Here is a 15,219-nt window from a genome sequence, read left to right on the forward strand (position 1 = left end):
TAATTCCAAAAATCCATCTATGAAAACCCTATGGATCGCAACGGTCCAATCCAAACCGATCATGGAGATGGCACAGGACTGAACAACATTTCATTCCATTGTGCACGGGGTCGCCATGAGTCGGGGGCTGACTCAACAGCCGCTAACAACAATAACAGCCAGTATAACTAAAAATCGCACTGTATACAAGAATAGCTCTAAAACATGAAGATAAACCCCTTGTAATCTAAATGATTACAGTGGGCTTGAGTTTGTATAAATTTGCTGGAGGTGTCATGGAGAACTTCATCTGCATAATTACAGGGTTTTTTAAAAAAAATAATGGTAATACATTCACATATTACTGATATAATTTAATTTTTTTTTATATTGAAATCTTTCATGGGAAATTTAGAAGATGTCATCTAAACTCCCTTTCGAGTCTAAAAATTCTAGGACTCCACAGTGACCAGGGCTAAAATGGGTGAGGGACACCCAGGTGACCCTTCTCGGCATTCAGAATCAAAGTCCTCCTCCTGTTACTGTTTCTGTGACACCAACCCCATGAGTTGAGTAACCGAATATTTCAGTTGAATTGTTCTTCAAATCTTAGCTTAATTTCTAAACAAGGTGATTTAAAAGTATACCTAACTGAATACTTTATAAATTGATGTCTAAACCAGGGGTTCCTAACCTGCAGTTTGTGAACGGGCTGCAGGCCGGATCCGTGGAATTGTAAGCACATACTGTGCTGGCATGCTTCTGTACCCCTCCCCACCCCACACAGGGAAAAGAGTCTAATGCTTTTATCTGAGTCTTAAATGTGTCTATGACCTCCAAAACGTAAAAAACTCAAAACCCATTGCCATCGAGTTGATTCTAACTCATGGCGACCCTACAGGACAGAGTAGAACTGTCCCATAGGGTTTCCAAGGAGTGGCTGCAAACTGCTGACCTTCTGGTTAGCAGCTGAGCTCTTAACCACTGCACCACCAAAACGTAAAGAAACACAAATTTAAAATGCATTTTTTCTATTCAACAAAGCAAACGTACCATTTTATGAGCAAACTATACTACCTATGTAATACACTTTACATTCTTAAACCAACAGTAACTTAAGATGTGTAAAGGTGCTAAAATATATTATTTTCCCCAATGGTAGTAAATACTTGGTTGCTTCTGCTTTAATGTGTTAAGTCTGAATAGGATTCTCCAAAAAAGTAAATAAATAAATCAATCACAATGTTGTATTGGTTTAGCCTGGTCTAACTGAGTGGACTTCCTAAGGAGAAAGAGCAGTGAAAGGGCACCTGTGTGCATGTTTGACTCCCGGCCAAAAATCATGTTTATGGAAAACTTCAGATGGAGCAAAGAGGCACTCAGCCAACAAAATCTACAGCTGTGAGACTTGGAATTTACAAGTACCGAATCTCTAAAAGCAAAAGTGGAATTATGGGACAGACTTTGAAGCTTGTTTATGTGCAAATTTTTCTAACAAGTGATTCTGTATTCCTCTATTCAGATATATCTTCCCCGATCAACACTAAAAATATTTTCTAACACAGTGAGAAAACAGTGGAAGGGAGTCCCACCTTAGGTGTTGATATTTACTTCTCCCCACCACCACCCAATTACCTATAAACAGAAATTCAGAGTGGTTAAAATAGCAAAGTTTAAATTCTATACAGAGATTTGCCACTTTTCCCCTAGCCTAACTGTGCAGCAGAGGGTTAATTTAGGCCAAAGAGAGGTCTGGCCCTTGCTCTTGGGCCACACCTGCTAGTCCAGGCTAACACTGGGATTTAGGGTGGGGGCCTCGGGCTGCATAGTATCAGCTCCATCTCTGGAAGTGCTGGAGACTAAAGGTCAGCCACACAGCCATACGTGATTGAGCCACAAGAAAAACTCTAAATATCAAGGCTCAAGTGGGCTTCCCTAGTTGGCAATACTTCCACATGTGGCCACACATCACTGCTGGTAAAAAGAAGACTGTCCACATGGCTCCACTGGGAGAGAACCACCTGAAGCCCTGGGCCTGATGTTTTTCCTAGACTCTGCCCTATGTGCTTCTTCCAAGGTGATTTTAATCTGTATCCTTCACTATAATAAAACCGTAACCGAGAGTATAGTGCTTTTCTGCATTCTGTGAGTTGTTCTATTGAGTTATTTTTATGGACTGAATTATGTCCCCCAAAAAATATGTGCTGAAAATCCTAACCTCTGTGCCTGTGGTTAAGGAGGCCTGGTGGTGCAACGGTTAAGTGCTCGGCTGCTAACTGAAAGATCATTGTTTAAAACCCACCAGCTGCTCCAAGGGAGAAAGACATGGCAGTCTGCTTCTGTAAAGATTACAGCCTTGGAAATCCCATGGGGCAGTTCTACTCTGTCCTATAGGGTCACTATGAGTTGGAATAGACTCTACAGCAATGGGTTTTAGATGGTTATAATCCCATTTGGGAATTGGCTGTCTTTGTTATATTAATGAGACAGGATTAGTATAGGGTGTATCTTGAGTCAATCTCTTTCGAGATATAAAAGAGATTGAAAGCTAACAAGCAGAGATGGAGGAAGAGAGATGCTAAGTCACATGAAGGTCTCCCAGGAACCAAAGCTCAGAAGAGACAAGGATCTTCTTCCAGAGTCAACAGAGAAAGAAAGCCTTCCTCTAGAGCCAGCTCCCTGAATTCAGACTTCTAGCCTCCTCAAGTGTGAGAAAATAAAATTCTGTTCGTTGAAGCCATTCACTGTGGTATTTCTGTTATAGCAGCACTAGATAGCTAAGACAATTATCAAACTTGAAGGTAGCCTGGGGAACCCCCAAACTTGTAGCTGGTGTCAGGAGTGAAGGTAGTCTTGGGGACTCCCAAACTCTGCACTAACCCCCGAGGGGTAACACACTTGCTCCACCGTTACTATGAGTCCTGAAAAGAGCCGTTCCTGGCTAGAAGGGAGACTGGAGGGACTGCAATATATCAAAATCTCTTTGAAAAAGCACCTCATGTGGTTTGAATATGCCCCACACCCTTACAGCCCTCATGCCCATGGCTGAGTATACACTAGTAGACACCCAGAGCCTGCATGAAATCTCTGTACAAGACAATCAGTAGGTAGGCTTGAACACGCAGCACTGGGAAGAATCTAGACATCTTCTGAAGAAAGTAACTAAACTATGTAAGAAAGAACACTGGAGACCAGGGCTAAAGTTTTACAGTAAGGAGATCACCTATGGACATAAACAGGACATTTCACTCCAACTATAAGTTTTGTTGTTTTCCAGTACAATGTGGTACATTTATGGATCATACACCAGATTACTTCAGTCAGAAAGAAAATCAAATACTTTTAGAGACAGAGAAATGAATTTAATAAAGAATAATGTATTTGGTCTTGGCACCTTGCTGAATCATTACAATTTTGAGTAAAAAAAGAAAGAAAGAAGAAATTAATGAACAGGTGTCTAGCACTTACGCGACATAGGAGAGATTTTATAGAGCCATCTCCAATTTCGTTACTGAGAAATACCTAAAACAGACATCACTAATTCTGTTTAGATGAGAGGGCTCGTGTGTTTTAGGGTGAAGTTGGCATACCACATCTGTGCCAGTATCAGCGTCATTCCAGCTAACCTGGCTCCACCAGAAATGAATGGACCTGCTCCTCAGGCTATTGTAATGGGAGCACTGTGCTCCAGAGTGGGCCCTCCAGTGCTTGTGTAGGCTCATTGTCTAAAACCACAGCAAACTTTCAACTCGTAGAAATCCAGAAACCAGAACACTACTTCACTCAAGACATTTTCTTTCTTAACTGACAGTCGTCTTGCCTAGTCATTTCTCCCGCGATACACTCTGCAACTGGGAAAATTATGGAAGGTGCTTCTAAGTGTATGTTAGTAAATTCCTTCACTACCTTCTTGTTATTGTTGTTGTTAGGTACCGTCAAATCGGTTCCAACACAGTGACCCTACGTACGACAGAACGAAACACGGCCCGGTCCTGTGCTATCCTCACAATTGTTGCTATGTTTGAGCCCGCTGTTGCAGCCACTGTGTCAATCCATCTCACTGAGGGTCTTCCTCTTTTCTGTTAACCCTCTATTTTACCAAGCATGTTGTCCTTCTCCAGGGACTGGTCCCTCCTGATAACACAAAGTATGCAAGACAAAATCTCGCCATCCTCGCTTCTAAGGAGCACTCTGGTTGTACTTCTTCCAAGACAGATTTGTTCGTTCTTCTGGAATTCCACGGTATATCCAATATAATTTACCAATACTATAATTCAAATGCATCAATTTTTCTTCAGTCTTCCTCAGTCACTGCCCAGCTTTCACATGCGTATGAGGCGACTGAAAATACCATGGCTTGGGTCAGGCACACCTTAGTCCTCAAAATGACATCTTTGCTTTTTAACACTTTAAAAAGGTCTTTTGCAGCAGATCTGCCCAATGCAATACATCTTTTATTTCTGGACTGCTGTATCCATGGGCATTGACTGTGGAGTCAATTAAAATGAAATCCTTGACAACGTCAATCTTTTCTCTGTTTACCATGACGTTGCTTATTGGTCCAGTTGTGAGGGTTTTCGTTTTCTTTATGTTGAGGTGTAATCCATACTGAAGGCTGTAGTCTTTGATCTTCATCAGTAAGTGCTTCAAGTCCTCTTTGCTTTCAGCAAACAAGGTTGTGTCATTTGCATATCTCAGATGTTAATGAGTCTTCCTCCAATTCTTTGACGCCCATTCTTCTTCCTATAGTCCAGCTTCTCGGATTATTTGCTCAGCATAAAGACTGAATTAAGTATGGTGAAAGGACACAACCCTGACGCATACCTTACCTGATTTTAAACCATGCAATATCCCCTTGTTCTGTTCGAACGACTGCTTCTTGGTCTATGGAAAGGTTCCATACAAGCACAATTAAGTGTTCTGGAATTCCCATTCTTTGCAATGTCATCCATAATTTGTTATGATCCACACAGTCGGATGCCCTTGCATAGTCAATAAAATACTACCTTGCCTACTTTAGTGTCTATTAGAGACACGTGGCGATGTTAACAGTACACTTGCTCTGGTTATTTATTTTTTAAACAGCCAGCTGACAATTGATATAAAATATAACTCCTATCAGTCCATGCAAGAAGCATCACCTCACAAGTCTTTCCTTTATACTCTTACCTTCCTAGTTCTGAAGGTCAAAGTTTCCAATGCTGTGTCTCAACTTGTATTGAAATGTTTGGCATTAATGAAACAAAGAAGGAATTAATATATTTTTTAAACAGGGGAGGGAATCTACCAAGGCCGATTTCACTTTCTAAGTAGCATTATATTGGTCTACATTAATAATTTTCCCAGCAGGCCTTCCATGATCTTACTTTGAACAATCACAGTCTTTGTTTCCCAGATCCTCTTACATGTGACATTTGATCAAAGTTTTAAAAACAGCAGCTAACGAAGGAGGAGAAAAGTACTGCTCAGTAAGGCATTACACAAAGCCATCCCCTCACTCATTTCGAGGTTGCTACAAGCAGGATCACAGACATTTTCCTGCTAGCACTGAGTTAAATTTTCTGTACCCTGAACGCTATGTTTACTACACATCATCCTACTTCCCATCAGGGAAACATCCTCTAAACATCACCAAAGCCAAGAAACTTCTTCCTTTCTTTCACACAGGTGTGCTTTTTTAGAAAAGTACGAGGTACCAAACAAATGTATTCCTGTTCCAGGGTCTTTGTATATACAGCCTTAAAACAGTTTGCTTCCTTGCAAAAAAAAAAATAATAGTAATAATAAGAAAAATAAAGGAAAAAAAACAGATTTCAGGTAACTAAATTATTCATATCAGTAGTTCTAGAATTAATGGTAACTATTTTGATGAGACAGGATATGAAAAGCAAACTAGGAAAAATAAAAAGTCCTCATCGTAATAAATCTTCCTCCAAAGAAATGGGGGGGGGGGAGTGGGAGATTAGTAAAGGAAATATTTCACACTTCAACATGCTATATAAGGAAAGAGGCTAAAAGGAAATCTTGCAGGGAATTTTATCCCTTTGAACTTTCAAATAAACTCTTAAGTAAGATTATGCAAACTTACTAAAGACCGGTCCTGATTAGAGGGAAAAAATGCATCCCTTCTCCAAGTCAGTTCTGGAGGCTTTCTCCAGAGTTGTTAAGGTTTGTGTTGGGTAAAGAAAGACCTCCTAACAAACCAGCATTCTTTTCCACATGATCAGAGCTAATTGGCCCCCCTGCAGACCAAGTGACCAATCACATCATCTTCAGAGGAAACCAGCCCCCACTACATTATAAACAGAGGAATGTGAGCTGTAAACCCAGTCCAAGAAGAGAACCTACAAACTAGACTTGTAGATTAGAATTACCTGATCAAAAGACATACTCAGCAAGTTTCCTCAAGACCTATCTTTGCATATAGGCTCACCCATCAAAAGAACTGGTGAGTACATAAAATTATATTCATTCTTATTTCTTTCCTTAAAGAGAACAGGGAAAAGAAGTGGACTGGCAAATAGGGACAGACCTAGTTACCTCCAATAGATTTCTAAAACAGTACCTATAGTGATATATATTAAGGTTCTTTATTCTTTTTTCCTTATATTTTAGAAACGCGATAATAAAAGCCCTACTGAAAAAGATTACTGGAAATTATCTTCTGAATTGTTTTGTTAAATGCATACTAATCTGCCACTATAATATAAAATTAAGTAGAAGAGAAAAGCCCTAGAAAAAATTCAGAGGCTTAAAAAAAAGGTGCTTTTTTCTTTTGGAAAGTATTAAAGAAACCCTAAATAAGCGTACAGAAACAAATGACAATAAAACATTTTGCTTTTTTTGAAAAATTTTTTATCCATGAATAAAATGATGAGTTTTATCTTAATTTTAAATTTCTTTTAAGCAGGGAATTGTTACTGAAATTAGTATATGCTTCTACAAATAAAAAATTAAGATGTAAAAAAATCTGAGCTTACATAATAGGGTTAGAACTCAGATTGTTTGCCCTAATTATGCAGGGCAGAGATGATTTTAAGACTTTCGATATAGTTTAAGCCATACTGGACAAATACATGGTAATACTGTATTTGTATAACACTTGTAGTTACAGCCTATATCCTAACTATTTAATACGAACTACACTACTACTTTATAACATGGCAATAGAAAAGACATAATTTTAAGTGTGACAAACTAAATGAGTGGAATGAATCTACTGTTCTGATGACCAATGAAGCAGCCAAACTATCCCTTTTATAGAGTAGTTTTTTCAAAAAATATTTTATAAATGGGCAAATATTTTACAGCCCACACACATAAATTCAAGAAACCTTACCATGTTTCCATTCTACTCTCTACTGAGATCAGTTGATGAAAATCACATCAATACAAACCAAGGCAAATGATACATTCAAAAAGCACTGTGCCTGTAGGGATACAAAAATCACTTGGAAATATAATAGTATAAACATAATGTCTGTCCATCAGAAACTTAAATTTGATGGAAAGAAAATCCTACAGATATCAGGTAACAATAATATAACTCAAACAAAATCATACAAACATGTAAAGTCATACAGAAAAAAAAAAAAGAAGAAAGAAATCATACAGGAATGCTGTTATCAGTTGAGGAAACTGGAAATAAGTTTGCAAACTTGCAGAACTAGAGAAGATTGTGTTATTTAATTCCCTCTTTCTTTTTTTCACTATACGGAAGCCTGGCCAAGGGTATTGGGTGACTTGCCCAAACTGACACAGCTATATAACTAACCACAGAGCCAGAGCCTGGTTGCCTAGATTCCCTATCCTGTGTTCTTTATCTAAACCACACTGACTACAAGAGTCCAAAGAATGGAGTTACTCTGGGTAATATCTTAAGTGGAGATCAAAATCTTACTTCCCTCAACTACTTTCCAACACAATCTAAATAAGATCTAGCAAAGTCTTATATAAAAAAAGATACTGCTTCACTGTTTTGATACTAGTCTTCTGACTTCCCTGTTCACAGGTTTTTCCATGTAATTTACTTGCAAGAGAAAAAGAATGAAAGTGTAAAGAGCCTAGAATAAGACTGCCATAGAAGCTGTAGGTTAACAAGTAACAAGTCTGAAAAAATCCAAATGGGAATAATTTTGTTAGCTATAGTACATACAGAAAGGCTTTCTCTCCAGATAATGAATTTTAAAACTTGGAAGCACCCCCATCCCGACCCCGAGCTACTGTGAAGCAGTAAGCATTCACCAGGACAGGGGTTCCCTACAGTGGAACAAGTACCGGGGCACAGGTCCAGGATGGGCATTTTCACGTAGGCAAGAAGTGAAACACCGTAAAGGACAAAGCAGCTGCCTTTGGGCAAGGCAGCCAACTCTCCATTCGTGGCTACATCCTCCTTCAAGTGTGAAAATGTCCCTTCTTTTATAAAAGTAGTATTATATTTTTAAAATTACTTTCTCACTTGGCAAAATACAAAGTTAGCGATGATGTATAAGAACTCTGTTCTCCACATTTTGTTCTAATTCTACTGATCTGTAAAATCCAAAATACTAGACTATGTTATAATTCTGACTACACTAATCTACAAATCTTGAAAGAAGTCTTCCTTAACTGAAAAAATATTTCTTGTCTAAAAATCATAGGTCTGAATCTAATAAGCATAAATGAAGACCAAATATTCTGTAGTGGCTCTTGAACAAAACTAGTCAAACGGAACAGTATTTTTCACGAAGGCTAACCAGGGTCAAAATGTCTATTTTTGAAGCAATACAGCACTGACTCTGAACTCAGAGTTATGAGATTCAAGCCCACCACTTACTACCTTTTTGATCTCAGTTTCATCATCTGTAAAATGGGAGTAATAATGATACTTATTACCGTGAAAGTTAAAAGATGTTATTAATAACAATAAAGCAACTAACATTTACGGAGAGCTTGGTCTGTGCCAGGCATTGCCTATGAGTTTCATGTGAGTTAATACAGGAGTGTTTACTATGTTTCCTGGCACACAGTAACCAGTCAATAGATATCAGCTAATATAGTAATTGTTACTGCCATAAGAATCATGTACAAAGCTAACAATGGTTTAGGACAGACACCTGAGACAGTGATGGAGACAGGGAGGGCCACCTACCAAAAATCTAGCTGTCAAAAGACCATCTTGTGAATGCAATGCCAGTCATCTAGGGAAAGATTTTTATTTCGCCAAACTCTGAATAGACAGCTCCTTGTGGTTTAAAAAAAAAAAAAAAAAAGCTGGCTCTGGAGTTAGCCAGACCTGGATAATAATCCAAATGTTGCCCCCATTTGCCCTATACAGGTTTCTTTTATCTCTCTGAGCCTCAGTGACTTCATCTGAAAAATGGAGATGATGCCTATGTGGCTGAGATCCCAAAGACTTAAAGACAATGCATTAGGAAAGCACCTAGCACAGTGCCTACGAAGATTTTATTATTATTATTTCCAAAAGGACAGACATCATTTCTCCTAAACCCTTTAAATAATCTAGCAAAATCAGGGTTATTAATACCTACATCATGGAGAAAAAAATACACTAACTAAAATTATGATTATGATAAATTATTATGCTAATAAACTATAAAACATTAAAGCACTAAGATTTTTTAAAGTCTGTAATAAGAAACTGAAATGGCTACTTTAAAAAGTCAAGGAATTGGCCATCTAATCTAAACAATTTCAACATCCCATCAGTAGCTCAAAGCTGAAGAAAATACAAGAGAATGTCTCTAATAGTACTATAAATGTTAAAACAGCCTCTGGACGAAAGAGAAAGTTGTAAATATCCAGCTGGCCAATGTTCAATTCCAACAGCAAAGGAGGTGGTCTTCAAAGCCCCAACACACAGGGGTACCCAATAAACCCCAGCACAGCAACCCAGATCCACAAGCCTCTAGTCCCTTCTTAAGCTTCATTCAAAGGGCAAAGAGGGGGTACGCAGCACTCCCAAGGGCATCTAATTCTGAAGGAAAAGATTCAAATATAAACTCCTGTGACGGGATTACGGCAAAGAGGGGAGCACGCAAGGGGAGCAAACACATATTTCCCACTCTGTTCCTGGTAGCCTCTATACAGAAGTCTTAAGACACCTTTGTCATATGCACAGAAGATCAAAGGAAAGTGTGCATTAGATTTCTATTCACCACAGAAAGGAAAGTATAACCAGTGATGAAAACTGCTTACAGCTGAAAACTATATTAATTATCTTTTGAAAACTGCCATCTGATGCCTTCATAATTATTTCAGTTCATTAAACTCCTTAAGCTTTTTCTTCTACTGTATTTACTTTCAAAGCTAAGGTTATCTAGGAATGTCTACCTAGAATTTCTTATTTTAGCAAGAAAGTAATTCTCTCTCCACAATCCAATCAGAACCTAGAATATTCAACAAAACAGCAATACATCAGCCAGGCAAGGAAAAACTCCATGAAAATTGCCCAAAGTGACAAAAACAAACTTAAATCATAAAACTCTTTGGTGTACTCTCAATAGGCTAATTATAAAACATACATTACAACCACACATCTGTAAAAGCTTAGCACCTATGTAAGTCTTGTCCTAATACCAAGTCTGGTTTCAAAGGATTTGCAGACAGTTTCACATGAAGCTTCTAAATGATTTCTATTTATTTACAAATAAGAACACTTAAAATACTTAACGCATTCCTTTTTATCATGAGTTATTCAGGTATTTTGTTATTTACACATAATATTTGGTCAAATTAGTAAATACTTGATTGCCTGCACTTGTGCAAAGAAGATACAGTAGTGTCAAACGAGCATGAACCACAATCATCACCCTCAGGAACTTTACAGTATGCTCGGAAAAATGTTTAAATGTCAAACTATATTTTAACAGTTATTCAAAGAAACAATACTTAATCAGTAAACACCCTCTTATGTACAGATAAAAAGAGAGCAAGCTGTCAGACTAGGAAAGCCTTCGCAAGTTATAGTCAGGGAAGCATTCCAAAGAAAGCACAACATGAATGAGGTCTCCAAATTTAGGGAATAATAACTATAAAACAGGTAAGGGCTTACTAATTTACTCTTGATTTCAGAGAATTCCAGCCTAAGATGGATGGCAGTAATTGCAAAGTTATAGCTCCTCTCCTAACTCAGAGATACCGAAGGATGGTCACCAAGGATGGCCACAGCACACTTCAAATGGACGGCGCTCAAAGGGGCCTCGCGTATCTTCGAGATGCTTGGGGAATCCTAATGGACATGCGCTGGCGTTGGATGATGTTGGTCTTCTCTGCTTCTTTTGTTGTCCACTGGCTTGTCTTTGCAGTGCTCTGGTATGTCCTAGCTGAGATGAATGGTGATCTGGAACTAGATCACGATGCCCCACCTGAAAACCACACTATCTGTGTCAAGTACATCACCAGTTTCACAGCGGCATTCTCCTTCTCCCTGGAGACACAACTTACAATTGGTTATGGTACCATGTTCCCCAGTGGTGACTGTCCAAGTGCAATCGCCTTACTTGCCATACAAATGCTCCTAGGCCTCATGCTAGAGGCTTTTATCACAGGTAATTGTCTTTGTTCTTTTAAAAAAAAAAGCAAGTGTTTTGGAAAGGGCAGAGTCAATTATAAGCAATTCTGTTATGGAGTAATTTATTTGTATTATTAGCAGGTAATATCTGAGACAGGAATGAAAGCATCCAGGGCCAAGCAATAGAAGAAATTATAAGGAACATGACTATATACTTAAATTTTACCTATTGGAACTTCTTAAGGAAAAAAGGGATTGTTATGACACGTAGGAACATCCTGTGCCAAAAAAATATCAGAAAGAAGTCTAAAGGGAGTTTTTCAGAGGAGTAAAACTTTTTGTTAAATAAGTGAATAAATATGTTCAGTGCATATTTTGATAGTCATTTTACGTAACAGGAGAAATTTAATACTTTTTTTCTTCACTGGACTAGAATTTTCTCCTCTGGATTTATCTTTTCAATGTTTACTCAATACCACTGAGCCCAGGGCACCACAGTCAGCATTATGTTAGAGAAAAAATTAAGTATATACATTCTTAACAAAATGCCACAAGGATTATGAAATGTTACTTATAAACCTGGTAACAAGTTAAGACTCCTTCCCCTAATAAAGTAGGTCTAGTGTCATTTTTAATAACTGATACAATTAAAACAAAAGAAAGAAAATCTGGTTTTAAAACACTATCCAATAATAATCTGAGAAGGTAGGCACTGGGCCATATGAAGGGTGCTCAGGGATCAAGTCTCAGTGTGCTACCAATTGGCTCTACAACCTGTAAGAAATCACTTAATCTCTAGAACAAGAGTTCTTCAACTGGGTCAGTCCATGGATAAAATTAAGGAGGTCTGTGAACTTAGACGAGAAAAACTTAAATCTTTTTTCACTAACCTCGACCTGAAAATTTGGCATTTCCTTTGATTATGAATGTATGCAACAAAAAACAGTAGCATCAGCAGTATCTATAACTTTGATACAAATAAAAATCACAGATATTTTCATCTCATACTATAATACTTCAAAGTTACAGTACTAGACCTGCTACTAGATTTTGTTATTTAATGCATTAATAAAGCATATAGAGTACTTATAAAGTATTTTAAATGTTCAACTGGATTTCAATGTATTTTGGTTTCCAATGAATCCTATGAATTTAACATAATTCTGAGAAGAGGTCCACTGGCCTCACCAGCCTGTAAACAGCATCTGTGGCATAAAAATGATTAAGAATCCCTTATCTGTAGTTTGGGGCACAAGGAAGATACACCTGAAAGACACACTAAAACCACCTTATGCAGCCAGCGCCTTCCAAACAAAAAGGTTTACGTAAGATTCGAAGTTAAAAAATTCTTCAGTGTATCACTCATTCTACTAGCCCCCTTCTCACCCCAAAACATTCTACTCTGAATCTAGTCTCTACTGTAACTTGAAATAATCTGGTTGTAAGCAACCTATATTTATTTTCCATTACATTAAAAGGAAGAAAAAAAAGTAGAGATAGGAATATAGGAAACGACCAATTGTTTGACTCTGTACTAAACCAGAGGACACAGTTTCATTTACACTTCCATGTAACGAGATAAATTATGCCTGTCCATTCTGAAATCATGGTTTTTAAAGTAAGAATGTACGTATACTTTGAAAAATTCTTCAGGCAAAATGAGACAACCCCAATTAACAAACCATGCGTTCAACTCTCAACTTACTTAGAAGTCATGGCACCTAAGAAGTGTGTAGCTATTTGATATACCCTTTTCATTCAGAAAAGGTATTGATATTTATAGTCAATATGCTAAAAAAAATTCAATGGTTTCTAATTCAGGTGCCTTTGTGGCGAAGATTGCCCGGCCAAAAAATCGAGCTTTCTCAATTCGCTTTACTGACTTAGCAGTAGTAACTCACATAGATGGCAAACCCAATCTTATTTTCCAAGTGGCCAACATTCGACCTAGCCCTCTAACCAGTGTTCGGGTCTCAGCTGTACTCTATCAGGAAAGAGAAAATGGCCAGCTCTACCAGACCAGTGTGGATTTCCACCTTGACAGCATCAGTTCCGAGGAATGTCCATTCTTTATATTTCCACTAACCTACTATCACTCCATTACACCATCAAGTCCTCTGGCTACTCTGCTCCAGCATGAAAATCCTCCCCACTTTGAACTAGTGGTGTTCCTTTCAGCAATGCAGGAAGGCACTGGAGAAATATGCCAAAGGAGGACATCCTACCTACCCTCTGAGATCATGATACATCACTGTTTTGCATCGCTGCTGACCCGAGGTTCCAAAGGTGAATATCAAATCAAGATGGAGAATTTTGACAAGACTATCCCTCAACTTCCACCTCCTCTGGTGTCTAAGAGCCCAAACAGGACTGACCTGGATATCCACATCAATGGACAAAGCATTGACAATTTTCAGATCTCTGAAACAGGACTGACAGAGTAAGACTTACCCATGGTACCCTTCTTTTTTAATGTATTAAATATACCCAACTAGTTATACAGCTATCTTTCCTTCATCATATCTCACTGGGTTGTTTTTTTTTCCCCCTAACTCTGAATACATCCCTCTAATTACATCATAGTAACTCTACCTATGTCCACAAAAAATGGCTAAGCTAACAATACGCATTCTGGAAATATAAGATTCTACTTTACAAAGATTATATCTGTGGTTATCTGCTAAAATCAATTAAATTCAACATACAGATATGTTGTTGGTGAATCTGTAAGGAGATAGTATGATTCTAGCAATGAAGGTAAAATAGACAGTGAACTTTAACACAGATGAACTCTAAGAAAAATCAACCATAAATCTTTCATTTACATCTACAAGTTGAAATAATGGTCTAGCCTCAAACCTAGCTCCCTGGATGGAATGATGACTTCACAATATTTAGTGAACATCCTTTTAATGTTCACAATATTTAGTGAACATTACTTTTTTCAAAGCAAACGATCATTTCTTTAGTCCTTTATACTACAAAACTGGGGTAACAGCTAAGAACAAAAATTCACAGGAAAAACAGCAAACAGTCAGAATTGACTCGAAGGCAATGGGTTTTTGGTTTTTTAAAATCATTTGAACACGACACCCAAACACACACAGGCTCAGATATTTGTGGCAGAAAGTAATCAGAACAAATAGGTAAGCTCCAGCACTATCAGAACCTGCAGGGTGGTATTTTGGGGAGGAGATGCAAAAGCTACTTTAAAGCTACTCTGCATAATAATCAAAGAGTGATTGAAAAATCAATATTCATCTGAATGGCTTCAGATCTCAGTAAAAACATTCTCTCCCTACCTATGACACCAGTCAATGGTATAAAAACCATGAAGGGCCTAAATAATTCATAAATGCAAATACATTTAAATTTTTATATATAATAAAGGCTTAGTTAGATATAATTTCACTAGAAAAAAAATTCTCTAATAGACAAAGCAAAAAATAATTAGGCAACAAAGTATTTTCAAACCCAAATTCTTGTTTCCAACTGCAAATAGTTTTTTCTATAAACACAAAGTGAATGTTTATTCACCAGTGGGAGGCTGGACTGGATGAACTCTATTATTTCTTTCCAAATCTAATACTCCATGAAAATGATGCTTTCTCTGCTGCTTCATCTTTTGTTTTATATATACTAAGATGAACCCCATTCCTTTGTCTCCCAGTTTAGGACAATCCTTTGCAAACTTTTCATTTCAATAAAAAAATGAAACTATCCTCAAA

General features: G+C 37.7%; 2 protein-coding genes across 6 annotated transcripts in view; one reads left to right on the top strand and one right to left on the bottom strand.

The window, feature by feature from the left end:
• Positions 1-15,219, bottom strand: part of GIGYF2 (GRB10 interacting GYF protein 2) — a 132,587-nt gene that overhangs the window by 57,130 nt on the left and 60,238 nt on the right. The gene's annotated exons all lie outside the window — the stretch shown is intronic.
• KCNJ13 (potassium inwardly rectifying channel subfamily J member 13) lies at positions 9,263-13,997 on the top strand. 2 transcript variants are annotated; one of them, XM_012559439.2, is made up of 2 exons: positions 9,263-11,528; positions 13,313-13,997. In XM_012559439.2, exons 1-2 carry the CDS (start codon positions 11,069-11,071, stop codon positions 13,933-13,935), a joined length of 1,083 nt encoding a protein of 360 aa, XP_012414893.1. In that variant the 5' UTR covers positions 9,263-11,068; the 3' UTR covers positions 13,936-13,997. The 2 variants fall into 2 exon arrangements, with proteins under 2 accessions (XP_012414893.1, XP_004389543.1); XM_004389486.2 differs by having other exon boundaries at positions 9,263-11,292.

Source organism: Trichechus manatus, unplaced genomic scaffold (assembly GCF_000243295.1).
Source record: "Trichechus manatus latirostris isolate Lorelei unplaced genomic scaffold, TriManLat1.0 scaffold00249, whole genome shotgun sequence".
NCBI lineage: Eukaryota > Metazoa > Chordata > Mammalia > Sirenia > Trichechidae > Trichechus > Trichechus manatus.